This window comes from Ruditapes philippinarum, unplaced genomic scaffold (genome assembly GCF_026571515.1).
Source record: "Ruditapes philippinarum isolate M1 unplaced genomic scaffold, ASM2657151v2 ctg73_1_1_1_1, whole genome shotgun sequence".
NCBI lineage: Eukaryota > Metazoa > Mollusca > Bivalvia > Venerida > Veneridae > Ruditapes > Ruditapes philippinarum.
This window is the reverse complement of record NW_026857427.1, coordinates 295,668-312,534: the sequence shown is the minus strand read 5'-3', so window position 1 is coordinate 312,534 and position 16,867 is coordinate 295,668. Positions and strand designations below refer to the sequence as shown.

At 31.6% G+C, this 16,867-nt stretch overlaps 1 protein-coding gene across 1 annotated transcript in view; it reads right to left on the bottom strand.

Annotated features, from left to right (window-relative positions):
• LOC132749717 (ADP-ribosylation factor 1-like) overlaps window positions 1-16,636 on the bottom strand; it is a 47,125-nt gene extending 30,489 nt beyond the window's left edge. The window contains exon 1 of the mRNA XM_060739598.1: window positions 16,495-16,636. Coding sequence (XP_060595581.1) covers window positions 16,495-16,552 — 58 coding nt within the window. The 5' untranslated portion in view covers window positions 16,553-16,636. The remainder of the gene's footprint in view (window positions 1-16,494) is intronic.
• Window positions 16,637-16,867: the final 231 nt, after the last annotated feature.

Here is a 16,867-nt window from a genome sequence, read left to right as displayed (position 1 = left end):
TATCAGCATGAGTTTACGTTTACACAACTTCTTCCGGGATCACTGTGCATAATACGTTGCTATGCTACTGTTTGGGATAAATAGATCAATTTATGATAACATTTGGCTATAATCAAAAAAGGAACTTATGTCGTTTGTCATTTAAAAAAAAACCCCAGACTTTTTCTCCTTCAGTAATTTAATCAAATATGAGATACATGTATATGCATGTTTCCAATGATAAAAGGCTAGATTTTATTCTTAAGAAATATTTTTTGAAATTTTTGAGTTTTTGCAATCTTTTAATACCACAATTATGTTTCCGAGGGATCACTCTTTTAAGATATTTATTGCATACAAAACATGGTTTTGTGCATCTACAATTTATTGTTCTTTTCACATTCTGAAATTTGTAAATTAAGTCTGGTACTATGTTAACAATCAATACTGATCATGCTGCTATTATTTTACAGAAATTAAGGCTGTAGACAACAACAATGTCTCTTTAAGGATGTGGTGTAATCAGTCTTATATAAGTATTAAGTAGATTTAAATTAGATTCTTGTTATATTTAGTTGTTTAATATCATGTATTCAGTCAGAGTGTAATCAGTCTTATATAAGTAGTAAGTAGATTTAAATTAGATTCTTGTTATATTTAGTTGTTTAATATCATGTATTCAGTCAGAGTGTAATCAGTCTTATATAAGTATTAAGTAGATTTAAATCAGATTCTTGTTATATTTAGTTGTTTAATATCATGTATTCAGTCAGAGTGTAATCAGTCTTATATAAGTAGTAAGTAGATTTAAATTAGATTCTTGTTATATTTAGTTGTTTAATATCATGTATTCAGTCAGAGTGTAATCAGTCTTATATAAGTATTAAGTAGATTTAAATTAGATTCTTGTTATATTTAGTTGTTTAATATCATGTATTCAGTCAGAGTGTAATCAGTCTTATATAAGTATTAAGTAGATTTAAATCAGATTCTTGTTATATTTAGTTGTTTAATATCATGTATTCAGTCAGAGTGTAATCAGTCTTATATAAGTATTAAGTAGATTTAAATCAGATTCTTGTTATATTTAGTTGTTTAATATCATGTATTCAGTCAGAGTGTAATCAGTCTTATATAAGTATTAAGTAGATTTAAATCAGATTCTTGTTATATTTAGTTGTTTAATATCATGTATTCAGTCAGAGTGTAATCAGTCTTATATAAGTAGTAAGTAGATTTTAAATTAGATTCTTGTTATATTTAGTTGTTTAATATCATGTATTCAGTCAGAGTGTAATCAGTCTTATATAAGTAGTAAGTAGATTTAAATTAGATTCTTGTTATATTTAGTTGTTTAATATCATGTATTCAGTCAGAGTGTAATCAGTCTTATATAAGTATTAAGTAGATTTAAATTAGATTCTTGTTATATTTAGTTGTTTAATATCATGTATTCAGTCAGAGTGTAATCAGTCTTATATAAGTAGTAAGTAGATTTAAATTAGATTCTTGTTATATTTAGTTGTTTAATATCATGTATTCAGTCAGAGTGTAATCAGTCTTATATAAGTATTAAGTAGATTTAAATCAGATTCTTGTTATATTTAGTTGTTTAATATCATGTATTCAGTCAGAGTGTAATCAGTCTTATATAAGTATTAAGTAGATTTAAATCAGATTCTTGTTATATTTAGTTGTTTAATATCATGTATTCAGTCAGAGTGTAATCAGTCTTATATATTAAGTTAAATAGATTCTTGTTATATTAGTTGTTTAATTCATGTTTCAGTCAGAGTGTAATCAGTCTATATAAGTATAAGTAGATTTAAATCAGATTCTTGTTATATTTAGTTGTTATCATGTATATCATGTATTCAGTCTATATAGTATTAAGTAGTTTAAATCAGATCTTATATTTAGTTGTTTAATCATGTATTCAGTCAGAGTGTATCATCTTATAAAGTATTAAGTAGATTCTTGTTATATTTAGTTGTTTAATATCATGTATTCAGTCAGAGTGTAATCAGTCTTATATAAGTATTAAGTAGATTTAAATTAGATTCTTGTTATATTTAGTTGTTTAATATCAATGTATTTCAGTCAGAGTGTAATCAGTCTTATATAAGTATTAAGTAGATTTAAATTAGATTCTTGTTATATTTAGTTGTTTAATATCATGTATTCAGTCAGAGTGTAATCAGTCTTATATAAGTATTAAGTAGATTTAAATTAGATTCTTGTTATATTTAGTTGTTTAATATCATGTATTCAGTCAGAGTGTAATCAGTCTTATATAAGTATTAAGTAGATTTAAATTAGATTCTTGTTATATTTAGTTGTTTAATATCATGTATTCAGTCAGAGTGTAATCAGTCTTATATAAGTATTAAGTAGATTTAAATTAGATTCTTGTTATATGTATTTAGTTGTTTAATATCATGTATTCAGTCAGAGTGTAATCAGTCTTATATAAGTATTAAGTAGATTTAAATCAGATTCTTGTTATATTTAGTTGTTTAATATCATGTATTCAGTCAGAGTGTAATCAGTCTTATATAAGTATTAAGTAGATTTAAATTAGATTCTTGTTATATTTAGTTGTTTAATATCATGTATTCAGTCAGAGTGTAATCAGTCTTATATAAGTAGTAAGTAGATTTAAATTAGATTCTTGTTATATTTAGTTGTTTAATATCATGTATTCAGTCAGAGTGTAATCAGTCTTATATAAGTATTAAGTAGATTTAAATTAGATTCTTGTTATATTTAGTTGTTTAATATCATGTATTCAGTCAGAGTGTAATCAGTCTTATATAAGTATTAAGTAGATTTAAATTAGATTCTTGTTATATTTAGTTGTTTAATATCATGTATTCAGTCAGAGTGTAATCAGTCTTATATAAGTATTAAGTAGATTTAAATTAGATTCTTGTTATATTTAGTTGTTTAATATCATGTATTCAGTCAGAGTGTAATCAGTCTTATATAAGTAGTAAGTAGATTTAAATCAGATTCTTGTTATATTTAGTTGTTTAATATCATGTATTCAGTCAGAGTGTAATCAGTCTTATATAAGTAGTAAGTAGATTTAAATCAGATTCTTGTTATATTTAGTTGTTTAATATCATGTATTCAGTCAGAGTGTAATCAGTCTTATATAAGTATTAAGTAGATTTAAATCAGATTCTTGTTATATTTAGTTGTTTTATATCATGTATTCAGTCAGAGTGTAATCAGTCTTATATAAGTATTAAGTAGATTTAAATTAGATTCTTGTTATATTTAGTTATTTAATATCATGTATTCAGTCAGAGTATAAGTATCAGTATGAGACTCAGTCAGACGTTAAAATGTTTTCTAATTTCCATAGATGAAAACAGTCTTATTGATTTGTGCCGGGTAAATTTTTATGGTCAGATAATTGTCTGGAGATTTGTTTTAATGAATGCCAACTACATTTCTTAAGTAATTTATGGATTCAGGATTGATTGTTTTCTTTGTTTTGTTGCTATAGTTTGGCATTAGAAAATTCATGAAACCGATTATTTTCTTTAAAATTATTCTCACATAAAGAATATTCTATTGACTAACTATTCTATGATAGATGAATGAAAAATATATCATTTAAACAAATAAAAAAATAATCATGAACTATGTTAAAATCTTTCTTATTTAGGTATTATTGCCGATGAAAGGTGCATTTAACAGTTTTCTTTCGAGCATAAACTAATAACTACATGTAGTTCGTTCAGTTTGGACAAAGCTTGTGCTAAATTTCAGAAGTTTAGTATTGAAACCCCTTATGACTATATCGTCACTGTTCCAAATGTAATGTCGCTTGTCCATTGGTTAATTTCAGAAAGCGATCTTGATTCCTTCTAGTTATATAGATATATGATAATTTAAATGACAAATTTGTTCATTAATCTTCTTAATTAATAGTTTGTGAGGCATGATAACAAATTGGCATATTGAAGAGAAAAAATACTTGCCAAATAAGAAGCAACATTCCAGATGTTAAATATTCTCGTGCGTCACCATATATTCTGTTAAGAAATGTCAAGTTATCAGACATTTCACGATGATATCATGAAATCAATCCGTAAAAAAGATCTATAATTACATTGATTCTTGTTACTTAACATTGCCAACATTTCCTGGGTTCAGTCTTTCTTATTTATCCGACATACTTTTCATAGCAGTGTAGTAAGAATCATAAAGCATATGGTGGATTGCCCGAGTTGGTAACGTATCTAACGGATAGATATTGGTCATTTACAATTATAATAGTCACTTTTTGGAAATATATTACTAATTCAACTCAACGTGACAGCGAAAACAATGAGGATAATTTCATTGTAAGTGAATATGTTTACCTAGGAGTAATATCCTGGAAGATTTTCGTCCAGAACTTACCCATTCTTCTGTCATATTTATATATGACTCAATCTTCCACATTACATTGAAATTCATATAGGTACCATACCTAAGTTTTGTCAAGTTCCTGTGATATTATATATATCTTTATAAGATATTATATATAAATATATTTATTCACAAAAACAAGCTAATATTCGGAACAACGAATGGTCCTAAATACACTTGTAGGAAAACATTATCTAGTCAAAACTTCAATAACGCTTTCATCATAGTATGTATGTACTATAATCTCTAATTAAAACAAATATTTAGTTTTTCTATAACAGTTCATGTTGTTTCAATTTAAAAGAAGCATGCATATAATGTTTATTAAGGTATCACGTTTACATATTTCTATAAATGCTGAAAATGCTGACGTAATGCACAAAAAGTCTTCAAGGCTGAATCAAATATGTTTCCACTAGATAAAACATGCTCTATCATTGCATTTTTATTCTTCAACAACATGCATTTAGAGCAGAAAAAAACAACAACGCAGAGAGCTGCCATTGTGTGTTACAATTGTCTATACACAGTTCCCCAAAGTGTCTGTAACAACAAGATAATAAATCTGTCTGTACAACAAATATTCTATAGCATAAAATGCCTTCCCTTCAAACAAATTAATTCATCTGAACAATCATTCAAGTATTTGTAGAGCTGCAATATTTAAGTTTTATGAATGGAAAAACGCATCTACGTAATTGATTTACACATTCGGTCTCATAGATCTAATGAATCAGTTAAGCCGGTTCTAGGGGTGTGGATGTTAGCTTGCACTTTGTAGTACCGTACATAAACAGAACTCAATCAATCTGGAAACAAAGAGATCCCTCGGAAGCATTAATCAAAACAAAATTACATAAGAATTGCAGACTCGGTTTGATTGAGTCTGTACATGAGGGATAATGAATAAGTGCAACATCCCTCGCGCCACCTAGCACCGGCTTGAGCGGTACTCAATTCTCAACACTTAATAGTGCTGGCATCAATGATCCCGAAGGACCAGAAAAATATAACAACACTGAAGTGAAGTACGGGGCAACTTTTTACAACTGCCACACAGCACTTGACACCTGCTGTTGAGCCTGCAACATTTTCCCATTTTGCCGTGTATGGCTTTCTTTATGGATTCTGTTTTTCTCTGTTTAATCAATGAAAATTTAACAGAATGTGATTAATTCTAGATCTAATGGATCAGTACGTTATAGTTATTAAATCAAACAAATAGTAACAAAATGTAATGTAAAAATTATGATTGAAATAGTTTACAGTTCAATACTGCCGAACTATTCAGCATGTATGAAAACCAATATGATACAAGATAAAACTGAGCCATCGATTTTCAAATCACATGCCTATCTGCCATATATAATGAAATCTGACAATACTGAACGATTTTCATCATAAATATCAATTCACACACAAATGTATTGAAGCAGTATATTGCATGTTTGTATCGTTTTGGTGTGTTTTTCTTGTGAAGTAAGTAAGGCATGGCAATTATTGTTACTTTAATAATGCTTAACTATTATTATTTAAATGGAGTAACACTCACCAAAACTTATTGATAATTTATCTCTTAAAAGTGTTCGCCTACTTAGCTAAATACTGTGAGCATTGGATTAGTAAGCCAGTTGTCGCTGGTTTTATCCTCGGGCGAGGCGAGATTTCTCCCTGGCAACTGATCATCTAATGGTCATTTATCTTTCACCGCTGATTCAAAAATCATATAGATTACTAGTCGATCACTTGTGAAGAAATTGATTTGGTTTTGTTTGGTTTTACGGCGGGCTAACACAATTTAGGTCATATGGCGCCAAAATAGGAAAGATGATTTTGGCTAACCTCTGCTGTTACAAATCACCTCATCTGCTCGAGCTAAGAGATACATAGACTCCGGCAGTAATTTAAACCCATTTACTAGCCTCATACAATCACATAGGGATAAAAGGTGACCTCAAACCTTATAGGCAAACCCTCGGCTACAAGGGTGCGAAAAAATTGGTAATTATTTGTAAGTTATCCAGTAATTATAAGTAATCTGTTAGGTGGATTAGCTGGCGCAATATGACCAAGAAAACAAGAAACAAATCTTGTAAGATTAGTTTAGACAAACTGGTCCCTCTTTACATGCTTTAGGGCTATTAAATTACACTTTGAAAAGTTATATCATTTCTGTCAAGGGTCAATGAGTGATTTATTCAACGGTCTTATTAGTTTGAATACATTCATATATTACATTAATAATGTCTAACTTTTGTAATGGTGGGAGACTTAGGTACACATATTACTTTTATAATTATCCAAAGAGAAATAAATTCTCTTCTAGCAAACACATGGTGGACGCTAAGTGACTGAATTTAATTAAAATGCTTCTTTTGAAACTCCCATCGGTTAATTTTATATTAAGTGCGTTCTTATGCACACAAATATTAATTTATAATTCCGTTATCATGCTTATCAAATGGTATTCATTTGTGCAACATTCCGGAATATTAAAATATCAGGAAAACAATTTTAAGCTTTTCAAAATCAAAAACTTTTTGCTGTACAAAAGTGTTTCTTTCAAACATTCACGTAAACGTTCAATTATCTCATTCCTTGAACAATAGTTGATTGTTTTTTTAATCCAATGTCATTTAAATCTATACCTTTATATTTTTGTAATTGCAAAATTGATATAGAATAGAATTGTTTTATTAACAATCATTCTTTGTTTCGTAAAATGTAGTAGATAAAGCAAAAAATATTGAACTTCATTTCTGGAACAAAAGAAACGCAATGGAATTAAATCAGCAAGAGAACGGAAGCTTTGATTATATGAAGGTGTGTTTAACTGAAACACGAGATGTGATTGCAAATAAAACGTTTTCTTTTTTCACAATAATAAGCTTATAACAAAATTTATTAAAACCAGAAATTTTTGAAGAAAGACAGTTCCGTATTTATACATTGTATATTGTTTTAATAATTGGCAAGTACATGTATTATCTTTGTTTGATAAACCAGGGTCTTTCAAATAGAAAAGAATTTTAAAAACTCTGGATAAACTGGTATCTTATATAAACCATTTTGAAATATTCAGACACAAAATATTCTTAGTTTACCACAGAAATTATGTGTAGGCACCTGTCAAATTCAAATAAAGTTATCATAAATTCACTCTATAAAATAAATTAAAATTCTAAACTTTTCCCACATTATGTTACGCAATAAATATATTATTTTCACCAATCATCGCTTTTATATGATACATTTGTATATAAAAGTTTAAAATATTCACAACGTTAAGCATTCCCCTTAGATTAAGGTAAAAATACCACTTTTTATGAACAGAAAACGTCTAACTGACATGTCGCGCGTAAGTGACTGTCTGATTGAATTTGTGTTTAAGAATGAGTTAATTCTCAGGTAAAGAAGTTTTTCCAGTACAAAGTAGTTACTTTTGTAAGGCTCACTCGTTATCATGAATGTCCGTGCTATAAGTTTAAGGTTGCGCGCAATAGTTATTAAACCAAACCAAAATATTAAACGTTTGAAAGCTTATTGGTTAATATCGAAAGCAGATGATATTGATTGACGCCATGCGATAATGTACTTTAAAGGTTCGGGAGTCGTTTCTTGACATATTCTGCTCTCAAGAATGGTTATCTTGTGTGAGCAATGAAGGCAGAAATCAATGATAACGTTATTGCAACAGTCTGCGTTAGATTATAATTAATGTCATATCTTTCTTTAAATATATAGATAACATGCATGTAGTACATCTGATGAAATCATTTTTGATGTAATTCATACAGCATGGATGCAGTATATTGCTTTGAGTGGTCGAGGCCGAGTGGTTAGTTACCCCCTCCAAGGATTGTTGACCGCGTGGGTTCAAACTACATCAAACGACAAGCCGTTGTTTACATGAGTAAGAAACTTTACACTCATTGCTTAGAACCTTTTTTTTTCAAGAAAGGATTCGATAGTGTTTAAATAAACTTATAAATCTTCCAGCACAATCGAACTAAACAAAATTCGTATAAACAAAACCGTATTTTTTTACGAACATCATAGCAAAGTTCGATTGTTTTATTTACACTTTTATTCATATAATGTAGCAATTAGCACATAGTTTGGAAAACAGAGTCCTTAAAGAACGTCCATAACGGCAAAATTGAAAATTTTACAGACTCAGTCTTGAATACATTAAAACTACCGTGCACATCTCCCTGAGCACGGCTTAAGCAGTATTCAACCTTCAAAAGTAATGGCGAATTATTCATATGTTCGATACATAAATATTAATTAATTTAAGACGATAAAGTTGCGTTAATTAAGCAGTCTAATTGCAGCCTAGTTCCAGCTATTTGTGTGATACATTATATCAAAAGTATTCAATTTATTCATATAAAATCATACTGTCCTGTGCATCGGTCGAATGTTCCACTGCCGTTCACTTTCTTACTACACGGAGTGTATTCAATTAACTACTACTTAGGGAGCGTTATAAAATCAAAGTCTAGCCCAAAAATAATATGATGTTGTCTAATTATGGCAGATACATAGATGACATCTATGAATATGGACATCAAAAACTCCTGCCGTACTTTACAAGGACGAAATACAGGACGAAACAAGAAGGCAGATACATGAGCATACTCTTGTAGGAGTTGTTTGTTTGTTTGTATGATTTTACGCCTTTTCCCAACAGTATTTCAGTCATATAGGCGGGTAGTTTCCTAACCATCGTTCCTGGAGAGTTAAACAGGTACTAGACTACCTTCCTCCGCGCTTAACTACCAAAGCATATCCCCGCAAGAGAGGTAACTGGATTAGAAGTCATCGACTCTAACCCCTCCAACACGGAGAAGTAAAGTTGTTAAATGATATTTGTGTGCTCTTTTAGCGTCTTCTCATTTAAGATCGTTATCTTTGTTTATTTTAGATGAGTCATGGAGATATCTGGCAAAATATTGCCATCATTGTGTAGGCTTACTCATAAAAATGCTAATGCCGAACAATTTCTTCTTTTTTATTTCATAGACAAAATGATCTGTTATATATCTTTCTTGATTGTAATTATACTGCAAAAATACTTGTGTTTTACATAATTGCAAATAGTTTTTCACTTTCGTAGTTTCTACTGTTACATACATGTCAAAAGGTATCCAATTAATATGATATATATTCAGTTCAATAAAAACATCAGTTCAATATAAACAAACAATTTTCTTACGCTTTCGACATATTCTTAAAAAATGACGTTTATACAACATTATATTTAATTTATAATTTTATAAATTACGCTAAAAGACAAGTTCATAATCATGCTTAGTAATATAATAATAAAGTCACGAAAAGAAATCTTTCCAAACAGTTTAAATAGGGACTAAATAGACTATTTATCCTAATTATGTAATTTTTAGCTTCTCTTAAAGGCACATGCCTCGGAAATGAATAAAATTGTCATTCCTTTGTTAAGGCAAACATGAAATTTTTAACGTTTAAATAATGGTTTTAGAGCATTTTAGATGCTTATCAGCTGAAGAAAATAGAGCTAAATGTGAAATAACTTGTCCGAAAAGTAGCAAAATATAAACAATGAAGTATTTTGACTTCCATACAAAACACTTCTTCACTATATTTTTACTAATTGCCAGAATGCAAAAGAAGCAAAGGATGGATCAGGTAAACGGCCAATAAGTAATTCTTTTTGGTAACTTTAACAGGACTAAAAAAAATAATAAAGGTTTTGAGAAATGAAAAGTATTTTTTGGGCATAATGGGCCTTTAACTGATCACCTGCATAACTGTATCTATATAAATACAGATTGGTAAAATGGTAAAATAGGAAGATTGCACGTTGTATTGATTTTCTAAATATGGAACAACAGTACAGTTAGTTGCATCTCTAGTCCTACATTTTAGATCATTAGATATCATGTTTACTGATATTTTATGTGAAAATCAATTTTATAATTGGTCGAAAATAGCATCTGTATGAGTTTACAATCATAAGGGAAATATTGTAACAATCCTAGTTTTATATAACTTCAGATGTTTTGTGTGAAAGGCTGTTATGTAATGAGTCGGAACTAGAAGAAGTATCACATTTATTGTTCAGAAACATAATCATTGAATGCCTGCGGTGTGTATTTCAGCCAAAAACAAAATCTTAAGTAATATTTTGTTAATGAGTGAATGCCTATAAACATATTATGATGACTTTGTTTGATTGAAAACATCTAAAGTTCATTATTAATGTATATTATCTACTACAAAATCATTATTATTCGTGGAGAATTAATTTTCGTGGTTTACGTGGATAGGTCATTCCACGAATTTAAGATCCAACAAATATCATTTCGTCTGCTGTTAGATTATTTTGCATTGCATTACTTATATTTCCCTTTTTGGAAAAAAACAAACAGCGTATTTAAGAACCCACGAAAATGTTCTTTATGACAAAACTACGAAATTTCATGCCCACGAAATTTATGAACTCACAGCAATAAAATAAAGGACATTATCGTCAATTTTAAGAGCAATTCCTTTAAATAACTTAACTAGTCATAAAGATCTTTCTTAGAAAGAGACAATAACGCAATCTAAATTGATTCAAATTAATCCTTTTGAATAAATCAATATGAATTGATTTAAATTGTTCTGTTCTAGTTTCCAAACAGCTGCTAATTGGCCAATAACCTGGCCATCTTTTGCGTGTGTGGCCTATTGGTCATTATTACAGTTACAGCGATTTATATTTTTTATGGAATTCAAAATACTACAATTTCATTACCATTTTACAAATAATTTTACGTACAGTGCTACTTTCCTTATGTGTTAAGGCTCTAACATGCTCGGAAACTATTATAGCAACGTTGTAAAAAATGTGGAAACAAAGTGATCCCTCGGAAGCATTAATCACAACAAAATTACATGAAAATTGCAGACTCGTTTTGCACTTTCTTAAGAACAAAATATTCGTTTTTGAGTCATAATGTGCCTGTAGTCCTTAACGAACGCCAAAAACGACAAAATTGAAAAGGTTCCAGTTTCGGTTTGATTGAGCCTGTTAATTGACGGTAGTGGCAACCGGGAGCTATCTGCCACGCCCCCTATCACCGTCTAAAGCAGAATTTAGCATTAAGACATGAAAGTGGCGGTAATCATGGAACCTTTGACGTGACACATTCATTTCATTCCATGTATAGGGACGAATGGTCCCAGTGTAAACGAGTTAGTTTGCCCTGAACGAGAAATCAGTGGGCGGAACTAAATAAATGAATTTTGACAGTGATTCAAAGGTTTAAAGGCAAGTATATCAGAGACAGAAGGTCAAAAGACAAATTCAAAAAGCAGGCAACATATCCTGAGGATGTTGACCATCCATTCAAAAAAAGATCAAACAAAAAGGTTCTTAAATTACAAAAACCACAATAATAATGTCATACTGAACGACCTTCAAGGATCGGAATATCACATCTTTGATTGGATGTACGGGAAGACGTTATTTTTTGCCTCCGTAAGGCATAAACAACGCTATAACGCCGTAGTAAATCAGACAATTTTATCCGACTAGCGATTCTTAGAAACTTTCAGGAATAATGTCCCTGAGAGATAAAAATTACTACATTCTGTTTTATCTATTCAAGCAGAAAGACTCATAGGCACGCTTTGACAGTGAAAAATACAAAAGTCCATTACATTTGTGATTTGTTACGCAACGTATTGTCTCGTCTACGAACTTTTATATTGATGGTTTTGTTATTTCAACGCGTTCACTCCTGATTGAGATATCAATCATTTTTATCGAAGAAAATATATACAGACAAATCACACCATAAATCGGCACGCTGCAAGAAGGGAGTCAAACCACGTGTCTCTAGATTTCCGGTACAGTAACCACTACACCACAGCGGCCTTTCTTCGTGCTAAATGACCTAATATATTTAAGTTGTTTTAACTTTATTGTGACGTCATCACTTTTATTACCTTACACATGTATATATAAAAGACAATCTTGAAATTGATCGATCGACTCTTATACACCAACAAGATAAGTTGACTACTGCAATGCATCAATATATGAGCCGTGTCATGACAAAACCAACATAATGGGTTTGCGACCAGCATGGATCCAGACTAGCCTGCGCCTTCGCGCAGTCTGATCAGGATCCATGCTGTTCGCTTACCAACCCTATTACAAGTAGAGAAACTGATAGCGAACAGCATGGATCCTGATCAAACTGCGCGGGTGCGCAGGCTGGTCTGGATCCATGCTGGTCGCAAACCCATTATGTTGGTTTTGTCATGACGCGGCTCATATAATAAAGTTTATAACATCATGTCTGCGACAAAGGTAAATGTAAATAATGCTGTTATCTGTTATGTTCGTGATAAACCTAAATAAAACTGTATCAACAATGTCTGAGCGACATTATGTAATGTCAGGTTTTTATTGATCGTTGCGTTAATGTTAATAGCTGGACAAATGTATTATCAGGTCATCATAAGCAGTGTCAGGTCATCATAAGTAGTGTCAGGTCATCATAAGTAGTTTCAGGTCATAAGAAGAAGTGTCAGATCATCATGAGTAGTGTCATGTCATCATAAGTAGTGCCAGGTCTTTATAGGTAGTGTAAAGTCATAATAAGTATTGCCATGTCAGCAAAAGTAGTGTCAGATCATCATAAGTAGTGTCAGGTCATCATAAGAAGTGTCAGATCATCATAAGTAGTGTCAGGTCAACATAAGTAGTGTCAGATCATCATTAGTAGTGTCAGGTCATCAGAAGTAGAGTCAGATCATCATAAGTAATGTCAGGTCATCATAAAAATTGTCAGGTCATCATAAGTAGAGTCAGGTCATCATAAGTATTGTCAGGTCATCATAAGTAGTGTCTGATGATCATTAGTGTCGGGTCATCATGAATAGTGTCAGGTCATCATAAATAGTGTCAGGTCATCATAAATAGTGTCAGGTTATCATAAGTAGTGTCGGGTCATCATGAATAGTGTCAGATCATCATAAGTAGTATCAGGTCATCATAAGTAGTATCAGGTCATCATAAGTAGTGTCAGGTCATCATAAGTAGTGTCAGGTCATCATAAGTATTGTCAGGTCATCATAAGTATTGTCAGATCATCATAAGTATTGTCAGGTCATCATAAGTATTGTCAGGTCATCATAAGTAGAGTCAGGTCATCATAAGTATTGTCAGGTCATCATAAGTATTGTCAGGTCATCATAAGTATTGTCAGATCATCATAAGTAGTGTCAGGTCATCATAAGTAGTGTCAGGTCATCATAAGTATTGTCAGGTCATCATAAATAGTGTCAGGTCATCATAAGTAGTGTCAGGTCATCATAAGTAGAGTCTGGTCATCATGAATAGTGTCGGGTCATCATAAATAGTTTCAGGTCATCATAAATAGTGTAAGGTCATCATGAATAGTGTCAGGTCATCATGAATAGTGTCAGGTCATCATGAATAGTGTCAGGTCATCATAAATAGTGTCAGGTCATCATAAGTAGTGTCTGATGATCATAAGTAGTGTCGGGTCATCATGAATAGTGTCGGGTCATCATAAATAGTGTCAGGTCATCATGAATAGTGTCAGGTCATCATGAATAGTCTCAGGTCATCATGAATAGTGTCAGGTCATCATAAATAGTGTCAGGTCATCATGAGTAGTGTCTGATGATCATAAGTAGTGTCAGATCATCATTAGTAGTGTCATGTCATCATAAATAGTGTCAGGTCATCATAAATAGTGTCAGGTAATCATAAGTAGTATCAGGTCATCATAAATAGTGTCAGGTCATCATAAGTAGTGTCAGGTCATCATAAATAGTGTCTGGTCATCATAAATAGTATCAGGTCATCATAAGTAGTGTATGATGATCATAAGTAGTGTCGGGTCATCATGAATAGTGTCGGGTCATCATAAATAGTGTCAGGTCATCATAAATAGTGTCAGGTCATCATGAATAGTGTCAGGTCATCATGAATAGTGTCAGGTCATCATGAATAGTGTCAGGTCATCATAAATAGTGCCAGGTCATCATGAGTAGTGTCTGATGATCATAAGTAGTATCAGGTCATCATAAATAGTGTCAGATCATCATAAGTAGTGTCAGGTCATCATAAATAGTGTCAGGTCATCATAAATAGTGTCAGGTCATCATAAGTAGTGTCTGATGATCATAAGTAGTGTCGGGTCATCATGAATAGTGTCGGTCATCATAAATAGTGTCAGGTCATCATAAATAGTGTCAGGTCATCATGAATAGTGTAAGGTCATCATGAATAGTGTCAGGTCATCATGAATAGTGTCAGGTCATCATAAATAGTGTCAGGTCATCAATGAATAGTGTAAGGTCATCATGAATAGTGTCAGGTCATCATGAATAGTGTCAGGTCATCATGAATAGTGTCAGGTCATCATGAATAGTGTCAGGTCATCATAAATGGTGCCAGGTCATCATGAGTAGTGTCTGATGATCATAAGTAGTGTCGGGTCATCATGAATAGTGTCGGGTCATCATAAATAGTGTCAGGTCATCATAAGTATTGTCAGGTCATCATAAGTATTGTCAGGTCATCATAAGTAGTGTCAGATCATCATAAGTAGTGTCAGGTCATCATAAGTAGTGTCAGGTCATCATAAGTATTGTCAGGTCATCATAAGTAGTGTCAGGTCATCATAAGTAGTGTCAGGTCATCATAAGTAGTGTCAGGTCATCATAAGTAGTGTCAGGTCATCATAAGTAGTGTCAGGTCATCATAAGTAGTGTCAGATCATCATAAGTATTGTCAGGTCATCATAAGTAGTGTCAGGTCATCATAAGTAGTGTCAGGTCATCATAAGTATTGTCAGATCATCATAAGTAGTGTCAGGTCATCATAAGTATTGTCAGATCATCATAAGTATTGTCAGGACATCATAAGTATTATCAGATCAACATAAGTAGAGAAAGGTCATCATAAGTAGTATCAGATCATCATAAGTGATGTTAGATCATCATAAGTATTGTCAGGTCATCATAAATAGTGTCAGGTCATCATAAGTATTGTCAGGTCATCATAAGTAGTGTCAGGTCATCATTAGTATTGTCAGGATTCCGTTTCTCTCTGCCGTCGCTTTGTTGGGCGTACAAAGCAATTTTTAGTTTGTATGCCATACAATTTTAATGATAAATAATTTCGTGAATATGGGTTACATATTTTTTTTAAATAATGTATATTTCGTTCAGTAAATATTTTCTAATAGTTTTAATAAACTAGTACATGGAACAGTAATACATCTATCTGTTTATTACTATACCTGTACAATATATCACAAAATACAATTTACCCTAATTTCAAAGAATTTGAAAGAGAAATAACATGTTTTCTAGTCCTAAACCTATGCAAAGAGCAGACATGTTTCTATCAAACATTGGCTTACAATTTCTTGACCTGGCTATAGTTTTAATCTTGTCGACAATTCCAGTCAATAAAGCTCTTTTTTCCAGCGCTCTGTGACACTATTTCCCTCCTATACGCCAATAGTTAATGCACAACTAACTGATTAATGAAAATGTCTGTTTGAATTGTCTGGTTTCCAGATATTTTATGTCCAAATCAACTATACGCTAATTATGGTTGGATTGTGGCGTAACACAGTATGCACTGTTCCGTTAGCTCAGTAGGTAGAGCGTTGGGCTGTGAATCGGGCGGCAGTTGCAGGCCTATGTATATATGCCTCCCTCCTTTGCAGTTATAACTTCCGCATAAAAAAATCAGGTGTATGCATAAGTCCACTAAAAATAAATATTGTGAGAGGTACCGTTATACTACGACAAATTGATACTTAAAGAGAGTAACACATTATTCAGGATGTTAAAGTGGTTAAAGCATGGACTGTTTTTGTGTATATTATGCCCTCCCGCGGTCTCATTATGGTATCTTTATTTCACATTCAAGCAAAACTTATTCAAACAAACACATATAACTATACTGGGTATACTATTCTTAGAGAAAAGTTTCTGTGAGATTCTATATTTTTTTACAAAGATCTAAAATGAAAATAAATGTATTTTAAACATTCAACAACATACCAAGAAGTAATACCCTCGGATCCTTGTGTTTAAACAACCTTGTCCAAGCCTGGCCCATGGAGATGTTTCACCTTGTATGTCACTTATCAGACGAATACAATTGAGTGTTCATATAACGGTTTTATTGTTGACCTCTGTCTTCATATCAATTCAATTCATAAATAAATCTCCATTCTCATATTCTACTCTTACACACATTTGTCATCTTTTTATGAAAATTTATATCCTATTTCACACTGTTTACAAGAAAACAAGCAGGGGAGTAAGCACACTTGCATTGCATGTTAGATTTAACAGTCAATAGTTTCACATTATTTTCTACCGCTCTATTTCCAATAACAACACAAAGTTTCAATGTCTTGCCACGACGTTC